The 26475-nt window shown below is 37.6% G+C and overlaps 1 protein-coding gene across 1 annotated transcript in view; it reads right to left on the minus strand.

Moving 5' to 3' along the window:
* Positions 1-26475, minus strand: part of IFT80 (intraflagellar transport 80) — a 183342-nt gene that overhangs the window by 85458 nt on the left and 71409 nt on the right. The window contains exons 6-8 of the mRNA XM_004704111.2: positions 19917-20026; positions 14796-14885; positions 13156-13293 (exon numbers count right to left, since the gene is read on the minus strand). Coding sequence (XP_004704168.1) covers positions 13156-13293; positions 14796-14885; positions 19917-20026 — 338 coding nt within the window. The remainder of the gene's footprint in view (positions 1-13155; positions 13294-14795; positions 14886-19916; positions 20027-26475) is intronic.

Below are 26475 nucleotides of genomic sequence, written 5' to 3' on the forward strand. Positions count from 1 at the left end.
AAAAGATTTGTGTTTTTCCTTCTCTAATAGGTTTTCACCTTACACAGGCTACACCTTTTACAGGTTTTAGTGCATAATAACAACTAATGGAATCAATGCCCAAGGCCAGTGAAACAATCACAGTTATTTCTGCGAGCAATAGCACCACCTGCTGATAAACGAAAGCAATTGTGTGAGCTAAAAAAAATACAGCCAAAGGTATTTTAATATTCTGATCTTTTCCCGTGAATCTTATTTTGTTTCATGTACTGTAATTCATTAATATAGTCTGCACATTTATTTATAGCAACCGACTTGGTGGCAACTGGTTTGTTTTTGGCTTTCATAATAACTTGAATGTGTGTGCCTTATATATTTGAATCATGAGGTTCTCAAAAATATAAGGTTAAACATAAAATTTACTATAAAATCTAGAGAAAAGTATAGTCCCGGGGTTTTTAATTTTATCCCGCAAGGAATTTATTTACTCCATAATTTATTTTACTGACCACTCAGTAATGTAATTGAGTGTTTGATATTTCCTGACTACCCCACTAAACCAATGCTACCCCCCTTATCTTTCACAGCACTTACTACCTACTAATAAAGTTCATATGGTTCACTTGTAGTTTTTCATCTGTTGAGACAACAATGCTTAAAAGAAGGCAACTTATTTTGGTCACTATTGTTACTTTAATACTTAAGGTAGTGCCTGGCATTTAATAGGCTTTCAGAATTTGTGAAAGAATTAATGAATATTAAAATAAACAAATGAATACACAATGAATTTTATTCTTTCCTGACGACAGATGCTCAAAACTTCAAAGCTCTTGACAGATCTAGGAAAGTATTCTTGAAAATGCTGTACCGATGTACCCGAGGAGCCCCAGGGCCCACAGCAGTAGGCTGGGTGGCAGACAGCACTCCTGTGTGCTGTGTGTCTGCAGGTCATCTACAGCTTACGTTTGAGAGGCATTTTCACTGCTTTACTCATTGGCTCGTTTTTTTGGCAGCTCCAAAATTTCTATTTGGCTCCTTTTTTCAAAATTTCTAACTCTACATCGATATTTTCTATTTGTGCAGACATTGTTCTTCTGGTTGACTTCGTTGTTCTGCTCCTTTACTTCTTTGCCCAGTCTCCTTTCACCGAGTGCATTCGATATGGTTGGTTTAACGTTTATGTCTAATAAGCCCAGTGTTGGGGCTGCTTCAATGTCTGTCCATTTCTTTTTTTTTTTTTTTTTTTTCTATGAATGGGCCATACTTTCGTGCTTCTTAGGATGTCTGGTAGGCAAAAAGTGCCTAGGGAGAACTGAGGCCTTGAGATTTGAGGAGCAACCCAGTGGTGAGCACCCTGTGCTTGTGTCTTCCTCCTGTGTTTATTTACCTGTAGATCCTGGTCTGGAAGTAAACCAGACAATAATCCAGAATGCCAATGGGTGCAGACCAAATAAGCACCGAGTGAACCGCTCTCTCTTTAGTCAAAGGGCCAGGGTGGTAGTGGCAGGACCCTTTGATATAATCATCCTATTCTAAGAACACACAGTGAGAGGGAGCTTTAGCAGCCGTTCCTGGGCTGCACTGGAGTGAACGGGGCATGTCCTTTCCCTCTCCTGCCTGGCACTGGAGACTGTGAAACGGAATTCTAGCAGCCGTCCCAATGCTGCAGTAATGAAGCAGTGGCCCTTTTCAATGTGCACTCTGAAGGCTGTCGAATGGACCCTGTTTATTATCCTGGCGCTGCACCAGGCCAATGACAACCAGTCCTCTCTCAGTTAGAAAGCTGGGGGAGGGTTATGGAGAGCCAGAGAAAATTTACTCAGTCACTCACTCCCATCCAGAGTTGACAACTCATAGCGACCCTGTATGACAGGGCAGGTAAGTCTGTCCCTGTGGGCTTCTGAGTCTGTAACTTTTCACAGGAGTAGACAGCTTCAGCTTTCTCCCTCGAAGTGGCTGGTGGTTTTGAAGCGCTGACTTGGCAGTTAGCAGCCCCACATAAACACTGTGAACACTCCCAGGCAGCCCATACATGAAACTGATCAGAATCAACCTAACAAAACTATGGGGACTGAACTAATCTGTGGAATGCCACTAAGACTTTAAATTTGCTACTGGATAGAAAACAATCAGGACACACTAGACCAGCACTGCAAAAGCTTTCTCTTTAAAACTGTTTTGTTACATTTTAATTCACAAATCATACAATTCAATAGCTTAATCATACTAAGAAGAGTTGTACAACCCTCATCATTTTTAGAACACTTTCTTCATTCTTATACTCATAGTTATTAGCTCCCCATTTCCCTCAAAAAATAACTTTGGAAAACTAATTGATATTTAAACTACAATCCACAAAATTAAGCCAGGACATGAATTCTGCACCTATAGATTAAATTCTGCACCTACTAAAATGGATTTAAATAGAAACAAAGAAACTAGAGTCTCTTTATCATAGCCTCATAATAATCAAAATTTCTAAGAAGCACTAAAATAAATTACTTTATAAGGATTTTAAAGTCTCTCATAAAAATTGAACTGCTAACCACAGGTCTGCTGTTCAAACCTACCACATGCTCTGTACAAGAAAGATGAAGCTATCTGGTCCAGTTAAGATGTACAGCCTAGAAAATATTGAGTTATGGATCCACTCAATGGCTGGGGGTGGTGATCAGAAAAATTTGGAAGGCACATTTAGTGATCTGCTTCCAAAAGATCATAACCTTAAAAACAATATAGAGCAGCTTTATTCTGTACACCAGTGTCATTATGAGTCAGAATGATTACACTCTGAAAACAAACTCTCAGAATAGAAATAGAATATATAAAGAAGAACTGAATCAAAATTTAAGAACTGAAAATACAGTATACAAAAGGATGGGTTCAAAATCAGAATTACAGGCCTCAGGGTCCCTAGTGGTATAGTGGATTACATGTTGCACTGCTAACCACAAAATCAAAATTATGACAAAGAAAATAATCAGTGAACTTTAAAACAAAATTATCCGATCAAAATCATATAGAAAAAAAATCAATCGAAGGGGGAAAAAAGGAATAAAGCTTCCAGCACCTGCGGGGTTCGAACAAAAAGATCAGTCTCAGAAAGAAATGGTGGGGTTAAAAATAGACTTCAGTAATGCCATAGAGTTCTTACATTTGATTAAAGACTTAATCCTACAGATTCTGGAAGTTGAAAAGACCAAAAGAAACTCATGCTGAGATACATCACAATCAAATTTCTGAAAACTGAAGACAAAGCAATGTTTTTAAGCACTCCAAGAGAAATGATACAGCATGTGTAAGGAACAACAAATAACGATGGATGTCCCCTCAGAAACCAGGGAGCCTGCAGGAAATGGTGGAATAGTTCTAATTGCTAAAATGCGAACTCAGCATTCTATGAGTATATTCAGCAAAAATATATGACTGATGGTAAAGTAAGGACATTCTCAGATAAAGATAAACTAAGAGTAATTGTCATCAGCAGTCCTGTTCTGCCTGAATTGCTACAGGAAGTTCTTCAGATAGAAAGGAAGAAAGAGCAGCAAAGGAGTAATACATGCATCAGTATAATAAGCTCCAATCGCTTGAGGATTTAAAGTTATATTTGACCATTAAAATAAAAAATTATTACATTTGCTTATGTAGTTCTCTATGAACACCGAGGTAACATTTAATATCATGAACTTAATTGGGGATAAAATAAAAAGAACTTAATTGGGGATAAAGTTACTACATTTCTACTAATGTGGTGAATTGTTGACAATAACAGACTATGAGTATGTAATTTCCATCTCTAAGACTGGTATTTCATTCCATTGTTCACAGGGTCACCATGAGTGGGGCCAATTCGAAAGCAGACAATATACTAGTGTGGAGACTTGTACGTGTACCTGCACACACGAAAATAAGAATTGCTGCTTCTTCAAATATTCACGAAGTTAAGTTACATATCTCCACAGTAAAGGAAGAAACACATTCAAAACAAAAGCTAAATCTATTATTAGCAGTTTCTATGCAATCGAACTCCTTGCCACAACTCGAAATATTTCTTGAAAAACAGTATAAAACAATATTTTTCTAGGCTTAATCATTTGATAAGTAACCCGAAATTTTATTTTGGTAAGTTATGATGCAACCATCATTCTTCAATGTTTACATAAATTTGAACAATTTCTGTCAAGACTATTTTTTTTCAAGAGATCAACAACTGTGTGAGAAAAGCAGCCAGCACCAGCTGATTTAAATGTTCTGCTTTCCAATGGCACCGTTACTTGTTAGCAGAAGAGGGAAGGGTCTCAAGAAGTGTTTCATTCTATCTTTCATCTCATTCATTTATCTTGACCCTCCAGGTAGATTAGTCCTCATTACTGAAAGCAGACTGTCATTTCCTTGTAAAATTTATTATTGCTGTAATGAAGTAACTGAGTGTGTAATTAATTGCTTAATATCTGTCTCATTTGTAAGAAAGTAAACTCCATAAAGGCTATGTCTGCTTGGCATTCTTTAAAAAGTTGTGCAGAAAATACTTGTACAAATACTTGTATTTGATTCAAAAGCATGTAGCATTAATATCTCTTAGTGAATAGAGTTAGTCCACAGACAGTGGAACTCAAATGGAAACGTAAGTAATTATCCTGAACTCTTTCTACTCGTATAACATGGTTTATCTTCTGAGGTTGTCTACTTATTTTCATCTCCACTGCTACTCCTTCTTATGCAGGCCTACGTCACTTTTTAAAATTGCAACAGGTCTTCTAATTAGCCATTCTGTCTCAAGCACTACTCTAAACCATTCTTCTCCATGGTGACTTTCAGCGTATGCTTTCTCAAAAAGGAGTATTAATTCCCAATAAAACCGTTTTGAAAAAATTTTTTTAATCTGGTAAGTACACTACTTAAAATGGCCTATGGCACATCATTGCCCATAATAAAATCCAAACCACTACAGTCACGCTGAAGCCCCCATTTTTCTAAGGGGGTGTAATCTCTGGCCTTGGCATGCCCTGTAAGAAGAAATTTGCCTGTAATGGTACTGTGATTGAGCATCCAGAATATGAGCAGTGATTTGGCTCCAGGGTGAGCAGCGCAAGCACATATTCCAGTTCCCTGTAGAAATTGGACTGGCTAAGGACGACCAGCTGAAGGATCATGGGTTTTAAGTGCTTGTGGTCCACTGAAGCCTAAGTGAGAATTTCCTTGCAATAAGTAGAAAAAAATCCCTATCCCTTGTCACAAGTTCAAAACCTCACAGCTTGTACAAGGGCAAGTCCAAAGGTTTCGCTGCAAAGGTCCCATTCCTGGCACAGACCTTAATACATGCAGTCAGTGAGTGGCTACAGATAAGTCGCCACAGTGATCCCACTGGTTTTAGACTGGTGTTGCTTTTAAAAAAAAAAAAAGATACTTTTTGTGCCATGGTAAAAACTAACTTTGAGGTCAGAGCTAATATCAAATTCTTAACAAAACTCCAGAGGACATCTCCATCAAAGAAACTTTGCAACAAGCTGATGGGACCGCTGCCCCACCTGAAACAACAGTTTCTAAACTGATCGAGCATTTCAGGGAGAGTCAGGAAGACCTCAAAGATGAGCCCCAAAAGGCAAGACCATCAACCGCCACAAAGGAAGAAACTGATTGAAGTATAGAAAGTGGTGGAAGACGATTGTAGATTTACCATCGACCACTCTGAGAGTTTCCAACCTCACAGCGTTCTGCAGTTTTCATTTTATGCCAAATGTCTGGGCCTCATCCAGCTTTTGGCAAGATTGGTACCCAAAGCACTGTTGGAAGATCAGCCAGCTCAAAGGCCTGATCTTCCCATCAAGTCTTTTAAGCAAGACCAAAGCTAATGAAGATGATTTCATGGAATGGATTAGAACATTTAAAATGAACATTATTTTGAGTCCCTTGGAGACAAGAAACTTGCCATTTTTGATATGGTATAAATCAGAGAAAGAGTTCTGCCGGGAAGGCTTAGAGATAGAAGCACCACCTTCAGAAGTGTATAGACAAAAAAAAAAAAGCATAGGCCTAGATGCAGGCTACATCAAGAAACAAACGGTAACTTCATCTTTTGATATTTTTGTTTCACAAAAGTTTCTGTGGTTGTATAGCAACACTTTTTGTCTTGTTGTATAATGTAACCACGCGGGTCCACTTTTAACTTTTAACTTGAATTAGTGTAAATTCATCTTGCAATAAGCTGGAAAGGGTTATGCAAAAAAAAAAGCTATGGTTGATAGAGGTAGCCCAAAATCCATTTGCAGGATCCCTACGTGGAGGAGTCCTGGCTGATCCCAATACACATAGACTAGGAATATTAACCGTCCTAATATCAGACCAAAACAATGTGAAATGCACTTTAGCAAATGTACTTAGTTCTGGGATGTAACATCTTGTATTTTGAGCTCCCTCTGGACCCATTGTGAATTTATTCTAAATTATTAATATTTACTTAGAGTGAGGTCTTTTCTAAGTTTGATGTGGTTGTTGTTGTAGGTCCTTATTGGTTGTTTGCCCTTGTTTTGTATATCTATCTGTAGAGGGAAGCCCGGATGGGTGGATGAAAGGAGAGAGGAGCTGGATTAATGAGTACCTGGTAGCACAGAAGGGGCGTGCAGAGGCAGTGGGGGCCGGGGGAGATAGGGAGTTAATATCAACAGGTATAAGAAGGAAGAAAAGATTCCAAAGTTGACTGTGGTAGGATTGCAAAAACCTTATTGATATGATTGAACTACTGAATTGCATGATATATTCATTATAGCACAATTTTCTTTTTTTTAAAAAGCAGGTAAGGGAAGAGACTAACAGAATTAGCCTGTGAGTAATTGCGAACAGGATTCCCTGCAATGCCATCCTGCTGGGAATAAAATGAGTCCTCTTTGAAGTAGGGGGTATGATCTCATTACTGGCAAGAGCCAGGAGTAGAGCATACATCTGGTTTACCCTACCTGACCTTTGGATTTTTGACTGAACAGCACTCACCACCATGTGAGACATTTCCTCAAACTTTCATGATTTTCTGTGGGATGTCGTAACGATTCACAAAATCTAGAAACATGAGGGAATATTCTCAAGGGTGGAATGGGATGGGTCGGGGAATGGAGCTGAACAGCATCACAGAGGAGATGGACATTTGGGGCATCACCAATCCCCAACTTCTTGAGACTAGTTTAGTATTCATTCTTCTAAAGGAGATTATTTATTGTCATGGCAATATTCTCTTGTTCAGCTTTAATGATCACTTCTGGGCCCATGTAAAGGTTCCACATCAGCAAAATAAAGCGTTCTGGAATTTCCATTGTTCTCAATGCTATCCATAGTTTCTTTGAACCACATAGTTTTTGCATGATCAATTAAGCACAAGTAAACTTCTTTCTCGTATTATCTGCTTTCAGCCAAGATCTATCTGACACCAGCAATAAGATCCCTTGTGACACATCCTCTTCTGAATTTGACTTGAATTTTTGGCAGCTCCTAATCCATGTACTGCTGCAAACATTGTTGAATGATCTTCAGCAAAATTTCATTTGCATATGGTATTAATACTAGTTTTCAATCATTTCCATTCTCTTTTAGGTCACCTTTCTTTTCTTTTTAAATAAGTATCTATTTTATTAGAGTAGTCTGACCACACATGGTCCAAGAACATTCAAATTGTAAACCAAATATCAGATGTTAAAGACTGGGCTTCAAACATCATAGCCAATGATGCCTCGTTTGCTTATGATCTCCAATACAAAACCACATCCACACTTCAGGGGCCACCAAACCATCCAGCAGAGCTTCCCTAACTGTGAGCTGTTTGAAATGACCAGTCTGAGCTCGATTGCCTATTTTGTTTAGGCTCTGAATAGCTGTAGGGATCTCGGCTGGGGTTGGAGGAACCAGCTCTCCCTTGGCATAGTGCCAAGACGTGGTCCATTGAGGCTTTCAATAAGTCACAGCAGCAGTTCCCATTCACGGAGCTTTCTCCACCAGGACATGGATAAATTGGGCTATGGTTCTAGGAGAGAAAGCCTGTGGCCAGCAATGGCCAGTTGAATGTCACCTCCAGGAAGCTAGGTCACCTTTCTTTAGAATTAGCACAAAGATGGATCTTTTCCAGCCACGACTCATTTCTTAGCAGATTTAACAAATTTATAAAATAATGATTAGAGGAGCTAGGAAGATTTGAGCTATGAGTTATAAAACAGAATAACTAAGATTTCCTGCTAAGCTTCTTTTTCATATATAACCTGACGGGTTTTTTTTTTAATAGAATGTAAGCAGCCGCTGCTCGTTGGTCAGATAGCTGTCTTCCAAATTTCTTGGCACAGATGAGTGAGAGCTGATAGTGCTGCCTTAGCTTGTTGAAACATCTCAGTTGGTCTTCTAAGGATTCTTGGTGCCTTCTTTTTCCAATAATGCCTCCAGTGCACCTTGGCTTTCTTCCTTCAGTACCATCAGTTCTTGACCACATGCTGCCTCTTACAATGGCTGAATGTCTATGAGTTCTACATGGTGCAGGGTCTGTGTATTCCTTCCACTGTTTTTTGATGCTTCCTGCATAATTCAAGATTTTGCTCATAGACCCCCTTCTGTATTGCAACTTGAATTTTATTCTTAAATTCTTTCAGCTTGAAATGTGCTGTGTGCTCCATAAAATAAAAAAAAGGATGTGGGGGAAGAGAGATACTATTCGTCTGGGAGTAACTGTGAACAGGACTCCCTGCAATGCCGTGCTGAGAAGCGCTGGGTGGGATCTCCTCACCAGCCAGAGTCAGGAGCAGAGCATGTCCTTTTTGTGAGCTGTGTTAGGTTCTATTGTACACGGGGTAGCTATGAGTTACAATCATCTCCATGGCACCTAATGACATACATACATACATACACACATACATACAAACATACATACTGTCTGTAGACCCAGGGAATTTTCAAACCACAGAGGCAATGAGAGTCAGCAGACTGCCTATTTGCCAGTCTGTATCCTTTTAACCTGTATGCTCACACCTAGCCTCAGCTGTCGATGGAAGAAAGAGAGAGGGGTCCGGGAGATATGGAGAAAATGATAGCCAGCACGGCTGACCCAGCTCTAAGTGGCTGAGGATGAGAGTGCTATTGTGAGTGAATGGCAACAAGGATGCCAGGTGGGAAATGGATTCATGCTGATCTTTACCAGGAAGTTAGCAATGAAGGTGGGATTTTCCCAGCATGCCACATGTTTAGCACAAACACTTATCATTCTGTTCTTTAAGTTTTAAAGCCTCCCTCTCTAACAGTTGTCAACAACTTAAGTGACAGATTTCATATCTTTTTCATTATTCCATCTCTAGTTTTTAAAACACTATCTGATGAGTGCTGTATATTTAGTATTTATCCCGTGAATGAAGATATTTAAAATACTGATCTCAAGTCTCAATATATATATGTATATATATATATATTACATCCTATTCAGTAGTTGAATTCAGAAAGATAAAAGAAAATTCTTCTAGAATATTTCATTTTTAAAAAGGACTTGTGCTTAGTGAAGTAAATCTTCAATTCAGTTATTCACATTGACCCAGAACCCCAGTTTTAACTTTAAAATGTTATAGATGACAAATATTACTATGCCCATATTATTAATAAATTATTGAGTATCTATATTTTGTATAAAAAGTAAATATAGAATAATTCAGTTATGGGATATAACTAAACAAAGATATAGAAGTTGTTCAAATACAACAAGAGTTTAAAAATCAGCAAAGGTGTGTAAATATTTTCTTTCCAATAGTTTTATTGAGCTATAGATCACATATCATACATTTTCGTACTTCAGTTGTATTTAAAAAGAGTTGTATATATATCACCACAGTCAGTTCTAGAGCATCCCCCCACCCATATTCATTATTTGTTCCTCATTTCCCTCCATCATCCTCCCAAATCCGTTAAGTCACGCACCAATTATTGTCTCTATAGGTCCGTCTATGCAGGGTTATATCCTTTCATCAGACTTCTGAGTGGAACTTACGGAGCCCTGGGCTGCTGACTGCAAAGTCAGCAGTTTGAAACCACCAGCCACGCCAAGGAAGAACGGCTTCCATCCTGTGAACAGTTAGTCTGGGAAACTCACAAGGGCAACTCCTCCTTGTCTTCTCGGGTCACTAGGGGTCCGAATGGACTCAATGGCAGTGAGCTTGGTCCTTTTTTTTTTTCCCAGTTTGTGGGTAGAACTTAGCAAGTTTTAGACAGAAATGAGAGCATACCATACCATGAATGAAGAACATGAGTGAGGGAAGTATTCAAGAGCAGGAAAAGAATATAAAACTGGACAATCTAAGAAATACTAAATTATAAAGATGAAACTACATAGTTTATATAATTAGAATCCCTGAGAGACAGCCAAAGGTAAAAGGTTTTAAGTGGTGAATATCATCTTCTTTTTTTTTTTAATATCATCTTATCTAACATTCTAATGTTAAATTTGACCTAGGATGAGAGGAAATTTTTTTTTTTAAGGTAATTGAACTCTGGGTCATCTACAGGAGGCATCATATCGTGTCCAAACATGAGCGAGGCCTTGCAGGGTAGATCGAACTCAGTAAGTATCAGGCAGAAGTGAGAGCTTTCCATGAATGGAGACCACGAAGGAGGACAGTACTCATGGGCAGGAAAGAGTCAAGAGTCAGCTTTCAGAGTGACGTAAGCACAGATACTCATTAGGGAGCATGACAGAAAAAACAATGGATTTTAGGGCACCAACTTTCAGAAATTAAATATTACTAACTATGCAAAAGCATGCAACTGTGAGGATCATAACAACCTATGAATAGCTTGGAGAACAATGGGAATTCCAGAACACTTCATCATGCTCACACAGAACCTGCACATGGACAAGAAACAGTTCTGTGTACAAAACAAGGGAATACTGCCTGGTTTAAAAGCAAGAAAGGTGTGTGTCAGGGTTGTATCCTCTCACCATATTAACCTGGATATTGAGGCACTTATGGGAGAAGTGGGACTATCAGAAGCATGTGGCATCAGGATGGAGGAAGGCTCATTAACAACTTGTGATATGCAGATGATACAACCTTGCTTGCTGAAAATGAGGACATGAAGCATTTGCTTATGGAGATCAAAGACTGCAGCCTATGTTATGGATTACAACTCAATGTAGAGACCAAAATTCTCACAACTGGACCCATAGGTAACATCATGATAGATGGAGAAACCATTGAAGTTGTGAAGAATTTCATCTAGCTCGGATCAACAATCAGTGCTGATGGAAGCAGCAGTCAAGAGCTCAAATGACGCATTGCATGGCGTAAATCTGCTGCACGAGATCTCTTTAAAATGTCAAAAGCAAAGATGTTACTTTGTGGACTGTGTTAGTCTGAGAAAACATCCCAGCCCAGTCCAGATCAAGTCCAAGAGTCTGATACTAACCCATATGTCCGATACCAAATCTATAAAGTCCTCTTCAGACTCATGAAACACATGCAATGACACCGAATGTAGAAGATCACAGGCCAGTGGGTAGAAAGTCTTTAGATCCAGTGTCATTGGAACATCTCAGCGCTAGCAGTGGTCTCTGCATGGCTTCTCCAGCACCCAGGGCTGCATCAGGGTGGGTCCATGAGTCTTGTCAGCTGCTATGTCTCCCAGGGAATGAGCAGAGAGTCTCCCACCTCCAAGGAGGAAAGCCCGGAATTCCCAGAATCCTTAGGCGAAGGCTATGACCACACAGAAGCCTCATTGGCTATGACCTGATTGACAGGCTAGAATCCACCCCTACATGCTTAATCCTTAAATTGACAATTATATAACTATCACAAGGACAAAAGTGCACCTGACCCAACCCATGATATTTTCAATTACTTCATACACATGTGAAAGTTGGACATTGAATAAGGAAGACCGAAGAAAAATAGATGCATTTGAATTATGTTGCAAGTGAAGAATATTGAAAGTACAATGGACTGGCAAAAGAACAAACAGATCTGTCCTGGATGAAGTACAGATGGAAACGTTCCTTGGAAATGAGGATGGCGAGACTTTGTTTCGAATACTTGGAACATGTTATCAGGAGAGCAGCCCCTGGAAAAGGACTCGTGTTTGGTAAAGTTGGGGGGCAGTGAAAAAGAGGAAGGCCTTCAACAAGATGGACTGCCATAGCGTCTGCGTCAATGACTGAAGCATAACAATTGGAGGACGGAGCAGGACCGAGGGGCGTCTTGTTCTGTTATACGTAGGGTTACTGACGCAGAACTCACACACCTACCAATAACAATTTCTGGAGGGCTTCCAGAGCCAGGCAGTGCTGGCTTTATTAAGTGCTAAAAAACAAATATCCAGAATACTTACCATATATACTCAATACAAGGCAATCCGATTATCTGACGAGGCACCTAATTTTACCACAAAAACTGCATTAAAAATGTGCTGGAAAACTCAGCTTATACTCAAGTATATACGTATTGTTTATTTTTGAAGCTCTAAAATTTCTAAGCGGTCATATTTTGCATTTAAAGAAAATGAGCCACAGTGATGTGATGTTTGTCACAGTTGGTAGTAGTCTAGAACAGCCCCACTCAAACTTTTTGCCATATAATGCTGCTGCTTCTGGGGTCCTGCAACCTAGCAACTCACTCAAGGCCAATGGAGAAACACTGTTGAATTTGGTTATCTGCTTAGATAACCAAACACAATTTATATGAAGAAGGGCATAGTTTCTTCTGAGGAACAATTCTCACATTCACTCAAATATGAATTATTGACAAACAGAAAGAAACCTTTTGGTTTAAAACAGCATGTTATTTAGTATTAATTCCTTACCAAAATGATGCAACAAAAATTTTGTGTGAAATATGTTAATAGCAACAGCAACAAAAAAAGTTTAAAACTGCATTCTTTACATGGATAGGGCATACATTTTAATATTCTAACCACTTTATCCATCCTTTAGAATCGTGTTCAAAATAAGTAATTCCAGAAAGACAAATAGTAGAGAACATGCCCATTCTTAATACTTAGAGAGTTCATACGGTCCCAGAAATCTGGAACTGATTGAACCAGTATATTAAAAAGACAAATAAGAAAGATTCAGTCAAATATATTCATCGAAAATGTTTTTTAAAGCTTGAGAACCATGTAGTTGTGCATTCCACATTTATGATAGCACATCTGTGACTGTTCAGTATCACTTACCCCGGTTTTATCGCACAAGCGTAAAGTATGAAACGATCCAACAGCAAACAGCTCCCCATCTGGAGCCCAGGCAACTGAGGTAATAGGATGCTCGTGAGGGTGTGAATTGTACAGCAGACGGCCGTAACTATCCCACACCTATAAAAGCAAATCTTTTTTTTAATCTTTTCTAACAGCCACCACATTATTAGAAACAAGGTTGTCCTCCGGTTAAATAAAATTTTAGAAATCATGACTTTATAATATCAGCAACTAAATATCTTTACTCGTATGCAAGGGGAAGAAGTAGAATTCCTTTAGATACTTGAAACCTTAGTACCTAAAGCAATATATTTTACGACATTGCAATGATGTTCAGATTTTACTAAATCTCTCATAAATATAAAAGCTGCCCATTTTAAGCTGTTTTAAGTTCAATACTTCTAGCAACAAAAATATTAAAATCTTAATAGGCAAGAGAATTAAGCACTACTTCCTCAGAGAAGCTATACAAACAGCCAACAGCACATGGAAAGATGTTCAACATCATTAGTCACTGGGGAAATGCAAATCAAAACCCAATGAGATACAATTAACCTCCCCTAGGCCATCTATGATCAGAGAGCAACAAATGTTGGCAAACATAGGGAAAAATTGGGACTCTCATCCATTGCTGGTAGAACGATAAAGTGGTACAGCCCTGTGGAAAACAGTTCTGCAGTTCCTCAAAAAGTTAGGCCATCATTGCCATACAACTCAACAACTCCATTTCTAGGTATACACCCAAAAGAACGGAAAACAGAGCACCAACAGACACTGTGCACTGATGTTCCATGCAGCCCTCATCACAGTAGCCAAAAGATCCTGAATAGATAAATGGATAAACAAAGTGTAGGATGTGCGTACAATGGAACATTAGCCCTGACGAGAAGTAAAGGGCTGGTACATGCTACAACATGTTTGCAAATGGACAGCCACCAAAGTTTCTTAATGGTTACTAGACAGGAGTCCTCAGGGGAAGTCCCTGATTAGAGGCCACTGAATTTCTGTTAAAGATAATGGAAACGTTTGAAAACGGATAGTGGTAATGGAGAAGATAAGAAAAACAGAACTCATGTCACAGAATTGTATGTGCAGAAAATGTTACAATGGAAAATGCTTTTGCTATCTGTATTTTTTTACCATAATAAATTTTTGAACAATATTATACTTTTGAAATCTTCAGTATTTTGCTTATTTTTTTGGTCTTGACCAATAAATATTCTACCAACTTTCCCTGAAAGTATTTATTTAAACTAAACTTATTGTGATTACATTAGATATTCTTCTTTACAAACTATCTTGATCTGAAACTGATCAACTAATAAGGTACATTTTCGAAAACTTAACTAGATTGATTTATCTAGATTGAATCACAAAAACTAGAAACTATATTTACATTGCAACTGTTAAAATCAAATTCTAAAGGCCAATGAGATAGTCTTTATAATGCCATCAATTTATAATATTAATTGAAATTATTAAGTGCCTGTTAAAATTGTAAAGTAGCAATTTGTTAAATTATTAGTTAAAAGACATGGTGAGATTAAGGTACTAAAACATTTTCCTCATTTGGTAAATTCAAGTCTTTCTACCAGGTGAAAAATTAAAACATTACATACCTTATATTTACAGTCTTCCCCAGCAGATAAAATAAGATCATTAACTGAGTTCCAATCTACTTTTAAAATAATGCCATCATGAGCCTTCCACTACAAGGGAAAAAAGATATTAAAACTTGAAAAGTATTGAAAAGTATTTTGTTAGAAAAGACACTTTGCCTCTTTCTAATGATTCTCCTCTTGCCTTCTCCTGAATTCCTTTTTTTAATAGTCATTGTGCAACATGTCATTTGCTTACTTCATTTCTAACTTGAACTAATGAAAGTACCATTCCCTGTAAGAGGGAAGCTTCAAAAATTCGTGGGGGAAAAAATCCACTATCTTTTTATTCCATTTTCCCACTAACTTTTAAAAAAAGGCCTTTGTATAGTTCATGTTCTCAAAATTTTCCTCAGTTGCCTAAGACTCCAGTTGGAAAATTACTTGCTGGTGAATTATTTCAAGGTTGACATTTATATGATAACACTGGAACGAATATATGTCACAGACCCCAAAATTGTTAGTTGAAGGCAAACCTTGTTGGCACCTTTGTGCAGGTGATGCCATTACTGATACTACCTTCCTGCTTGCTTATCAATTCTCTCTCTGCTAACTTCCACTACCATCAGCATATTGTGTACTCTCTTCCTTCTTTTCTACATAGTCTCCCAAGCACCATTCTCTTTGTCTTTATGGTGTTCTGGCTCACAAATGGTCTATCTGAGAACGTCCTGCTGCATTTACCATACAAGAAAGGGGCTATGTTATCCACAGACATATACTCGTTCTGAAGGGATCCAGAAACTGGTAATCTAAAAAATAAAGAAGAATGCCTTCCCACTCTTAAGTTGATGTGCTAATTAGCTATTAGCACACAGATAATTTAAAGTTGCCTTGTTCACCATGGTTAGGCAGAATAATATAACTAAATATGATTAACTTTCCTAAAAGATTATAAAATAAATTTTAAAATATGAGACCACTAATGTCATATATAGGAGTGATTCACAAAACTCTCTGGAAACCCTTCCCAACCTATAAAGAAGATATTAAATCAGGGCCAAATAAGGTCCAAAAAGTCAATAACTTATCATTTGTTTAAGCTACATAAAAAGATACCTTTCAAAAACAAATGTGTTGATGACACAGGCATACCATACCACCACAATAAAGAGTATCACAATACTACATCAAACCACACTGGTTTTCTATGTCCCAGTACAGATGGGAGTTATGTTTACCTTATCATGGAATCTATTAAGCAAGTAATACCTTTATGGAAAAGATGGAACTATTTTATGAATTACCAAAATGTGATGCAGAGATACCAAGTGAGCGCCTGCTGCTGAAAAGTAGCAGTGAGACTTGCCCCATCTCTGTCGCCACAGCCTTCCATTTGCAAAACATGAAGGGCCTGCAGAGCAGAAGGAAGCCACGTGCCCAAAATGACAAATACCTGTGCATATTAAAAATCAGTAATTGTCTAAATCATGTCAGTTAATCGAATTTCTTAAAATAAACTGCAAGGACAAGTATTACACATACAGTGATTGCTAAAGTTTGATTTCACGGTTACAAAACTAATGTTTTTATATGCAGGAGTTATAAGCAAAACCTGAGTTAAGTATTGTAGTTTAAGATATCCAGGCATATCTTAAAGATATAATTTAATATGTCCATTTATATATTAAATATGTATTTACATATTATGTATCATCATCAATTTTCAGTTGTTTTTCAGTGTGTCAGGCACTTTATGAAATCCCTTGAGCAAAGAGCGACTTGAAGATGGGAAAAATGTTCAGGCCCACTGTGAGGTCTCACTGCTGGCAGCACTCACTGCCACTGGTCAACCCTACCCACAAGTACCTGGTACGCTGTAGGCACACACTATATTTTTAATGAATAAGTAAAAGTGCCCTCACAATAAAAACAAGTTCCAGCACCTATAAAAGACTCTGAAAATCTTATAGGAAATGAGAAATATACCTTTGAACTGCATTCTATAGGAAAGAATTATGCATTCTTTATGTTTATGCTTAAGGAAAATTGCTACAGCTTTACTTATCCTATAGGAATAATTTTTTTTAAGGAATAATTTTAACAAAGAATTATACTTAATAATTACTATACTGTACTCCTCTTCCACTCTAGCTGAAAATGTCTTTGCTTCTTGCCACTATCGCCTGGCCCAAAGGTTCTGCCATAAGTTATTTCGTAAGTGATGATCTAAGTATATTCCAGAGTCTCCGATACTTAAGTTAACTACCAGTATCTGACCAAATTCACATAATTATATACAAAAACTAAAAGATGAATCAACTTGCCTGTTCTAGCCATATATAGCAGATTTTCAGTGTAATTGATTAGTATAAGAGGACTTTTTTGCCCAAAGGCAGTCAGATCTAGTCCTCTTGTTCCCTTTGCCTAAATTCTTTACCTTTAGTTGCCTAAAGGCAAAAACTTTTCTATTTATTTTGTCCTCAAAGTTTTTAGCAGTGATCAGCACACAGTTACAAAGTAAATGCTGGTGGGGTATAGAGCAATACTTGTGTATACAGGTATCCCCATCTTCCAATATATTTGAGTTATAATGAACCATACTTAGGACAGATTTTGTTGTTCTTGTTGTTGTTGTTGTTGGTAATATGTACTGCAAACAAAGCTGTGGTATATAATTCACTGATGTTATTATCATTCTCAGATGTTCACTTGCAAGTGTTCAAAGATACATTGGAGTTAAAAGCTAATATTAAAAGGCAATAATAGACACATCTATTTTTAAATGGCGATATTTAACTGACTCATTCTGGGATCATCACAACAGAACCCCATCATAAATTGGAGACTACCTGAATAGCACAGTTTATATAAAATTTAGCTCCTCGCTCTCCAAAATTAACATCTTTTTAACTGTTAAACTGCGTGTTTCTTCTTTTTTTTTAAATCAATTTATTGGGGGCTCATATAGCTCTTATCACAATCCATACATACATCCATTGTGTCAAGCACATTTGTACATAGGTTGCCATCATCATTTTCAAAACATTTTCTTTCTACTTGAGCCCTTGGTATCAGCTCCTTATTTTTTCCCCTCCCTCCCCCACCTTCCCTCCCTCACAAACACTTGAGAATTTATAATTATTATTTTTCCATGTCTTACACTGACCGATGTCTCCCTTCGCCCACTTTTCTGTTGTCCGTCCCCCAGGGAAGGGGTTATATGTAGATTATTGTGAAGGTTCCCCATTTCTCCCCACCCCCACCCCCTTACCCTCCTGGTACAAATTTTTTTCCTCAATTGTGGTATGATCATTTCCACCACCAAACCCCTTACCTAGAACCCAATCATCCTTTTTCCCTCCCTGGCCCTAATTTATTAAAGACTAATTTAAAGGATTTTTTTAATGCCATACATTGTCAATATTGAGTCATAAAGACCTTATGTGGATTAGACCAGAACTGTGCTTCTTGAGGTTTCAATGGCTGATTTGGGGGAAGTAAATCACCAAGCCTTTCTTCAAAGACACCTTTAGGTAGTCTGCAACTGCTAACCGTTTTTATTAACAGCCGAACATGTTAACTGTTGGCACCATTCAAAGACTCCTGACTAAAAGGCAGAGGTGACATCATAATTCAAAATAACCCAGTAACCCAATACCAATTAATAATTTATTACCATATTAATTTTAATAATAACTACTCTGGTGAATGCTTTCTATATGCCAGGCACTGTGCTATGTACTTTGCAATTTAACTCATTTAATCCTTACAGCAATTCTATCACCTAGCTATTTAGCATTACCAACTACAAGATGAGAAGGCTAGGATCAAAGAGATTTCATAACTTGCTTAAAGTCATATTCAGGTAATACGCGATGGAATGGGGATTTAAACTCAGGGACTAAAGCCAAAGCTTATCATCTACATGTAATGTGTCATTATCAAAATGTAATGAAATGTTCCGATTAAACTATGTGTTTCTCCCCCTAACCCCCTTCCAAAATCTGTGTTGAAAACCCTAACCGCTAAGCCTGTGGCTACAATTCATTCTGGGAAAGGGCTTTCTTTGTTCTGTTAAGGAGCTAGAATGAATGTGGGGTGTGTCTTAAACCAATTTCTTTTGAGATACAAAAGCAGATATGTGATGGGGAAGAGACATGTCAAGACATGTGAAGGCTGCCCAGGAACAGAAGCTCAAAAGACGTACAGATTTCCCCCACAGCTGGCAGTCTCCTAAACTGTCCGAAAATAGATTTATGCTTCTTTTTTTTTTCTTTTAACAAATCATTTTATTGGGGGAAATCTTACAGCTCTTATAACAATTCATATATCAATTGTACCAAACACATTTGTATATGTTGCCATTATCATTTTCAAAGGATTTTCTTTCTGTTTGAGCCTGGCATCAGCTCCTCTTTTTTCCCCTCCCTGTCCCAAATTCATTTTTCTTAAAGTCACCCACTTGTGGTATTTCTGTTATAGAAGCGCTAGATAACTAAGACACTAAACAATCGTTTTTCCTGGTCCTTGGGCTTAGCATAATCTTCCCTTTCACCTTCAAGATTCAGCTCCTAGTTTGTTACCTTCTGAATAGTAAAAAATAAAATAAAATGTGATATAGCACTATTTAAAATATTTTCCAATTATTGGCAAAGTTACATAAATACTCAATTTGGTTTACATATTATATTGATATTCTTCTATTCGAAAAGTACTGAAAGAATGAGAGCCTTAGAAAATGCTTGAGCATATCAAACAAATGAAAAGGACAAAAAAAGAGCAATGGCTAAACTAGCTCTTAAAATGTTATGATTTAATCCTGTTTAGTTTCAAATCTGTACATTAGAGGCTGCCTCTGCTTAATGTAAGGATGCCCAGTCGTGCCAAGTCATGTGACAAAGTTGTAACTCAAAATACATCTATGATTCGCTGGTAAAATGGGAGTTGGAATAAAAAGGAAGTGAGCCTTGATGGAAACACAACCAGAAACTCCCTGTTCTGTAGTAAAGCCTGAGAAAACCAGACATTTAAAGACCTCCAACTGTGGAACGACCACCCAGAAGACAGGGCCTCCTGAGGAAGTGCCCTGTGCTTAAGTCTGATAGACTTGATAACAATTTGCAAATGCTTGAGAAGTACCTGTAAAATTTTAGCATTTGGTTGAAGAGGTTTGATGATCAGCTGCTTGCCTGCAGTGTAAAGAACCTTTTCAGAATCAGGACCCCATGCTACTGAGTACACTGGTGTCCCTGTAAAACAGAATAAGAAAGAGAAACAGATAAACTTGCATTATTGTAAAAAAAAAAAAAAAAAAGGGGGGGGGGATGATAAGAGGATTAAAAAAAAATCAGCAGATTTAGAGTGTCACATTGTTTCTTGCTTATTCAGTGGCCTTTCAAACTGGAATACAGTACAACCTGATAGTGAAACACACGCTGGGTTATACTGCCATGGAAAATTTGCAAGCAAATGACAACCTACATTTTTAACAAATATTAATCTTGCTGAGAAAATATGGAGTTTTCACAAATTCGATTGTTACTGAAATACATTTAATAAGAAATAAACAAACTTCATATTTTAAAATACAAGCCAAACTATGCCCACTGCTGTAGAATTGGTTCTGTAGCAATACTGTATATAAATCTTTACAGAGCAAACTGCCACATCTTTCTCCCACAGCGTGGCTAGTGGATTCAAACGACCAATCTTTTGTTAGCCTCTGAGCACTTGAAGCACCAGGTTACCAAGACACCTGAAGATATAAACAAGCATCAGAAAACTTACAGGTTATCGTGTTCACATCAACATCCATCAGTGTTTAAACTGACTGTAATTTTCTGTATTAAAACGCACATGACATTTCACTCATGCATAAGTTGAACACAAACCAAGAGGCAGTCATTCTAACAGAACAAGGAATGCTGTATGACTCAAAATCAGGAAAGGTGTGCATCAGGGTTGCATCCTCTCACAATACATATACAATCTGTATACTACACAAATAGTCAGAAATGGTGGGGTATCTGAAAAAGAATGTGCATCCGGCTTGGAAGAAGGCTTATTAACAACCTGGGGTATGCAGATGACAAAACCCTGCTTGCTGAAAGCCAACAAGACTTGAAGCACTTACTTATAAAGATCAAAGACTACAGTCTTCAGTATGGATTACACATTAATATAAAAAAAGAAAAAAGTTCTCACAACTGGATCCATAACAGCATCCAGATAGAGAAAAGATGGAAGTTGTCAAGGACTTCTTTTTATTTGAATCAGTGCCGTGGAAACAGCAGTAAAAGGAGAAAAAAAGACATATTTCACTGGGAAAACCTGCTGCCCAAGACCTCTGTAAAGTGTCGAAGAGCAAGGATGTCTATTTGAGGACTAAAGTGCACCTGGTCTCATTTTCAATCACCTCATATGCAAGCAAAAGCTAGACAATGAATAAGGGGGAACAGAGGACGAATGCATTTGAAGTAATGTGCTGGCAATGAATATTGAAATCATGGACTGTCAAAAGAACAAACTAACCTGTCTTGAAGGGATACAGCTAGACTGCTTCTTAGAAGCATACTTTGGGCATGCTCTCAGGAGGGACTAGTCCCTGGAGAAGGACATCATGGTTGGAACAGAACAGCCTCAGTGGGCTTGACCATAACAATTGTGGGGATGGCACAGGGCCCGATAGTGTTTTGTCCTGACATACATAGGGTGGCTATGAGTCCACGATGACTTAACAGCAGCTGGCAAGAACAAACAGCATCCTCACGTTCAAGATTAATTCCATTCCTGATGGTGCAACAGGCAACAGACCTTCTCACTTGCTGCTTAGGCAGTAGTTTAATAGATAGGCAACACCCATCCCCAAATTATCTCTCCTTCCCACTTAAATTGAATTCAGAATGAATTCATAGATTTATGAAGTGCAAATTAAATATCAGAGTAAGGGAGGTTTTGTTATCCATCAGGAGTGGCTTAGCCTGAAACATAGGCTAAGAAAAATTCAAATAATCTGAAACCAAGATAAAGGAGAAATGTGCAAGGTTGATTTGTCTATCATACGTACAAACTCGGAAACCAAACTCACTGCCATCGAATCGATTCTGACTCATAGCAACCCTATAGGACACTGTAGAACTTCCCTTGTGGGTTTCCGAGACTGTTTACGGGAGTAGAACTCTTTACAGGAATAGAAAGCCTCATCTTTCTCCCCTTAAGTGGCCGGTGGTTTCAAACTGCTGACCTTGAAGTTATCAGCTAAACTCGTAACCACTAAGATACCAGAGTTCAAGATTACCATACTTTAAAATACATTAAATTTGATACTGTACTCTTTTCAATTACCTAGGACAGTAATTTAGGAACCAAATTTTAAGATAGTACTTTTAACTTAATTACTTTTTAAGTTACCTAATGTTTTACTTTATGTAAACCTAGTTTTTAAAACTAGATACTGTATCTATGGAAAGACATTAATTATATGGTAGCAAATAATTTGTACTCCACTGAATTACTGACCCAATTGTATCTATAACACCAAGTTTTAAAAACTGTACAGGCTCCTTAGTCAAACATCACAGCAGCTGATTTTCTGTGACTGAGTGAGTCAATACTGTGAAATGTGAGCTTGAGAATTACGGATAATCAATAGGATTTAATTGTTTATTTAGGTGGAATCCCCAACTGTTGCTGTAATCAATGGAGAGCAAGTGTCATGAAAACAAATGTTTGTTCAAATGGCAGCCTACAGTTTCTTCCCAACCAAAAAAGAAATTCAATTGTGAGCAAGTTCCCATAGTACCAGCTCTATAAAGTCTGGTTTACACCCAGTGCAAACAGCCCTGAGGCTTGCCTCCTACAGTAGCTCAGAGGCTGTGATGGGTCTAACTATCCAGATCAGCCGCTGACATCTAAGATTGCTTTACACCAACTGCAGAAATTCTTCCCAGGGAAATGTCCAACCTTAGAAAGTCTTACTTCTTCCTCTGTACTTGTTAAGTATATTCTCTGGAAATAGCAGGAGCTGACCTGGGCTTCAAAAGAAATTGCAAACTAAATAAAATTCAAGGCTAATACAATCCCTAGGGAGGGAAAAAAGTCAAAATTTCAGATATTGAAAATATGGTTGTTGGCAAAGACTGGCAAGGGAGTTTGGAGAAAAAAAGCTTACTTCTTAGGACAGTAAAATTATGAGTACCTTCTTAATTTCTATTACTCCATACAATTTGTACTTAAAAGAAAGCACTTTATAAGCTACTAAAACTTCATGAATATATTCAATATCAAATTATACTTTCTTGGCGTATACTAAACTATGACAAACATCTACCCACAAGAAAATAACTCAGTAAATACAACTCCCATTGAGTTGTACAGGATGTGACTCTAGCCCTTCAGTTGTGGTGAAAAGCCTGGTTTGGGTGTAGGAAGAGGCACTAGGAACTCTTGTCCTCTTAACAAATTGAATCTGTGGCCCCAGCAAGTCAGCTGTGTCACCATTTCCTCGTTGATGAATTTTTCTTCAGAATACTTTTTAGGACACGGAGACAATTTGTTTTGTGTTTATGAAACGATTGTTTTAAACAAGAATAATGGTAAAATAGCATACAAAGCAAAACAGAAAAAGTTAAGTAATCCCTTTGTAGTAACAAGTGGTTTTGTTTGCTTATTCGTCTGTGGTAAAAAATGTATACACCCCCCAAAATATGTATATACCAAAACATTTGCCAATTCAGCATTCCCCACATACACAATTCAGTGAGAGTGATCATGTTCGTCATGTCCAACCATTATCGCCATCCATTTCCAGATAATTCACCACCTTTAACAGACACTCAATGAACCCAAAACAGGACTCTACTTTTCCCTTGAAGGAGGACTAGTTACACCTGGTAACCACTAATCAACTTTGGTTGCTATACATTTGCCTCTTTCACTTAAGTGAAATCATAGAATGTCTGACCTTTAGTGACTGATTTCATTCACTCAGCAGGTTTTCAAGCTTCAGTCATGTTCTAGCAAGCATCAAGACTTCATTTTCCGTCTGTCTCCAAAAGTGGTCACCCAAAGTCAACGGCAACTCAAACAACAGCATCCTACCGTATGTATGTAGCAGTTGCTTGGTTCATTCATCTGTTCAGAAACATTTAGGAAGTTCCTTTGGGCTAAAGTGAATGGTGTGGCAATGAACCCTGATGAACAAGTTTCTGTGTTCCTGCTTTCCATCCTAGTGGTAGACTTCCGGGGTTGTTTGGCAGTTCCACGTTTAACTTTTTGAGGAATGACCACGCTGTTTTCACAGCAACGAGACCATTTGCATTCCACCAACAGAGGACAAGATTTCCAACTTCTCCTAGTGCTTGCCCACACCTGTTATTTCTTTTTTTATTTTAAGCATTCTAGAGGGGGTGAAGTTCTCATTGTGGTTTTGATTTAAATCATCAAAATGACTTGGAGCATATTATATGGGATGAATATTTTATTTAGCTCCTTTGATGAAATGTCCACTCTTTCGTCCATTTTGAAAATTAGGTTGTTTGTATTTTGCTATTAGGCTATAGCAATTTTTATTCTGGATGTTAAACCCTTACCAGTTACATAGCCTGCACGATCCACTGTCATCAAATTGTTTTGGACTCATCGGACCCTGTGGAAAGTCTCCAGGGCTTTGTGTAAATCTTCTCAGGCGCAGATAGCCTTGGCTTGTTCCTGCAGAGTAGCTGGTGGGTTTGAACCAACTGACCTTTCAGGTAGCAGTCCAACAGTGCCACCAGGGCTCCTGTGCCAGCTTTATAGTTCCCCCCTAAATTCTCACCATCCATAGAAAACTTATGAGTGGAAAATTCCTTCACATTGCTAATAAAGTCCTTTGATGCACATTCATTTTTAATTTTGATGAAGTCCAATTTTCATATTTTATCTCTTACTACTTGTGTTTTTGAAATATCTAAGAGCTCATTGTTAAAAATTATTTCCAAAACACTAACCCCATGTTTTCTTCTAATAGTTTTATGGTTTTAACGCTCACATTTAGGTCTGTGATCCATTTTTGTTCATTTTTCAATATGATGTGAGCTATGGTCCCAGCTACCCCAGCACCACTTATTAATAGATTGCATTTTGTCCACAGAATGGATTTAGTACTCTTATAAGAAATCAACTGACCATGTATTTACGTGTTTTTATACCACATTCTTTACATCAAATGCAAGTAATGCAAACAAATAAGGAGTTTTAAGGAGAAATAAACACCTTTAAATGAGCACAATAGCTAAGTATTATTAGTTCAATTGTTCTTAAATATTAAATTTGAAAACATGAAACATCAAAGTTAAATAAGTCTTCATTATATCAATCTTTAAATGTTTAAATAAGTTATTAGGTATGAAAACATGAACCTCAAACTTCCAGTTTGAGTGTTCTGATAAAGAACATGACTGAAAGTGGCTGAAGTAGCCTCAAGAAAAACGATCTCTATTATGATGGACTCTATCTTCTTCATTCTTCAAACGCTGGGTTTTTTAAAACAAGATTCATTAAACCAACAATTATTCCCAGTGCTACACTTCACCTTGCAAAGTCGGTGTGGAAACAACCAATTTAGCCTGCAGACTGAATTGTTTTAAAATTTAAAGTTTAGCAAATCCTGTAACAACAAGGTGTTATTAATTTCATTAAATTTATTTCAGTACACAAAAATTGGACTATCGCACTAAAGAAATTGTTTTACAATGATTAAGTGATTTCTTTTTATACTGGGAATTTTTATTTATGTTCCATTTCAGTTAAGACACTCAAAAAGACCTTGTTTTTCTGACTTTGTACACTAAGATCATGTGACCTTTTTGACATTTTTTAAGAAACCACACGCACCTGGGGTTGAGTTAAATGTCAGACCCTTATCTCTCTGTAAAACAAATTATCTAAATTCTTTCAACCTGTTGAAGGCATTTTTAACCACAGAAGAGGAGACAAAAATGTATTTCGATTGTTTTAAGGAAGTACATGGTGAAATATACCATGTTTTTCACATTCATACTATAAAGGTATCTCCTAAAAAATGTTGGTTTTGCACAATTAAAACAAACTATGCACTATGACAATGAGCCATTAGCTATCTTTGCCTTGAGTGTAATTATTGTCTTGAATGCAGTGAGAAAAGATAAATACAGAAGAGTACCTGGCAGGAGAATAATCTTATCTGTTCAGGGCTACTCCTAGAAATTGTTTTGTAATGCAATAAGCAACCATTTGCTTATTGTGCTGTTCATGATAGCAGGTACTGCTTTTTTTTTTTTTTGGCCAAATCATCATGAATTCAAAAACCAGAAGAAGTTCCCCATCATTCGATTTGTAAGTAATCAGATGCGATTTATGTCAAAAAGCAACCCTTTGGTTAGAATGTCACTGGGTCAGTACAGTGGGTAAGTTTAAATGGAGACATTTGTTTCATTTAGTTTCCATCCTCAGCCACCTCCTCCTTGGGAATCTCAGTCTCCCACACATTCAAGCAGCTTTGTCCAAGTTATTATGGCAGCCTTTCCCTGCAAGCTCTTACATAGCATTTCCACTTGCATAAAGAAAGATATCACTTCACCAGACCTTCAAACTCTACAAATTCAAAACTATCATCTCTAATTTACCCCTCCCTTGAATAATAACCCCTCTCTGGAATCCCTGGTGCTGAGTGGTTAGGCCC

This window comes from Echinops telfairi, unplaced genomic scaffold (genome assembly GCF_000313985.2).
Source record: "Echinops telfairi isolate 266 unplaced genomic scaffold, ASM31398v2 ScPeMD7_7420;HRSCAF=8458, whole genome shotgun sequence".
Taxonomy (NCBI): Eukaryota; Metazoa; Chordata; class Mammalia; order Afrosoricida; family Tenrecidae; genus Echinops; species Echinops telfairi.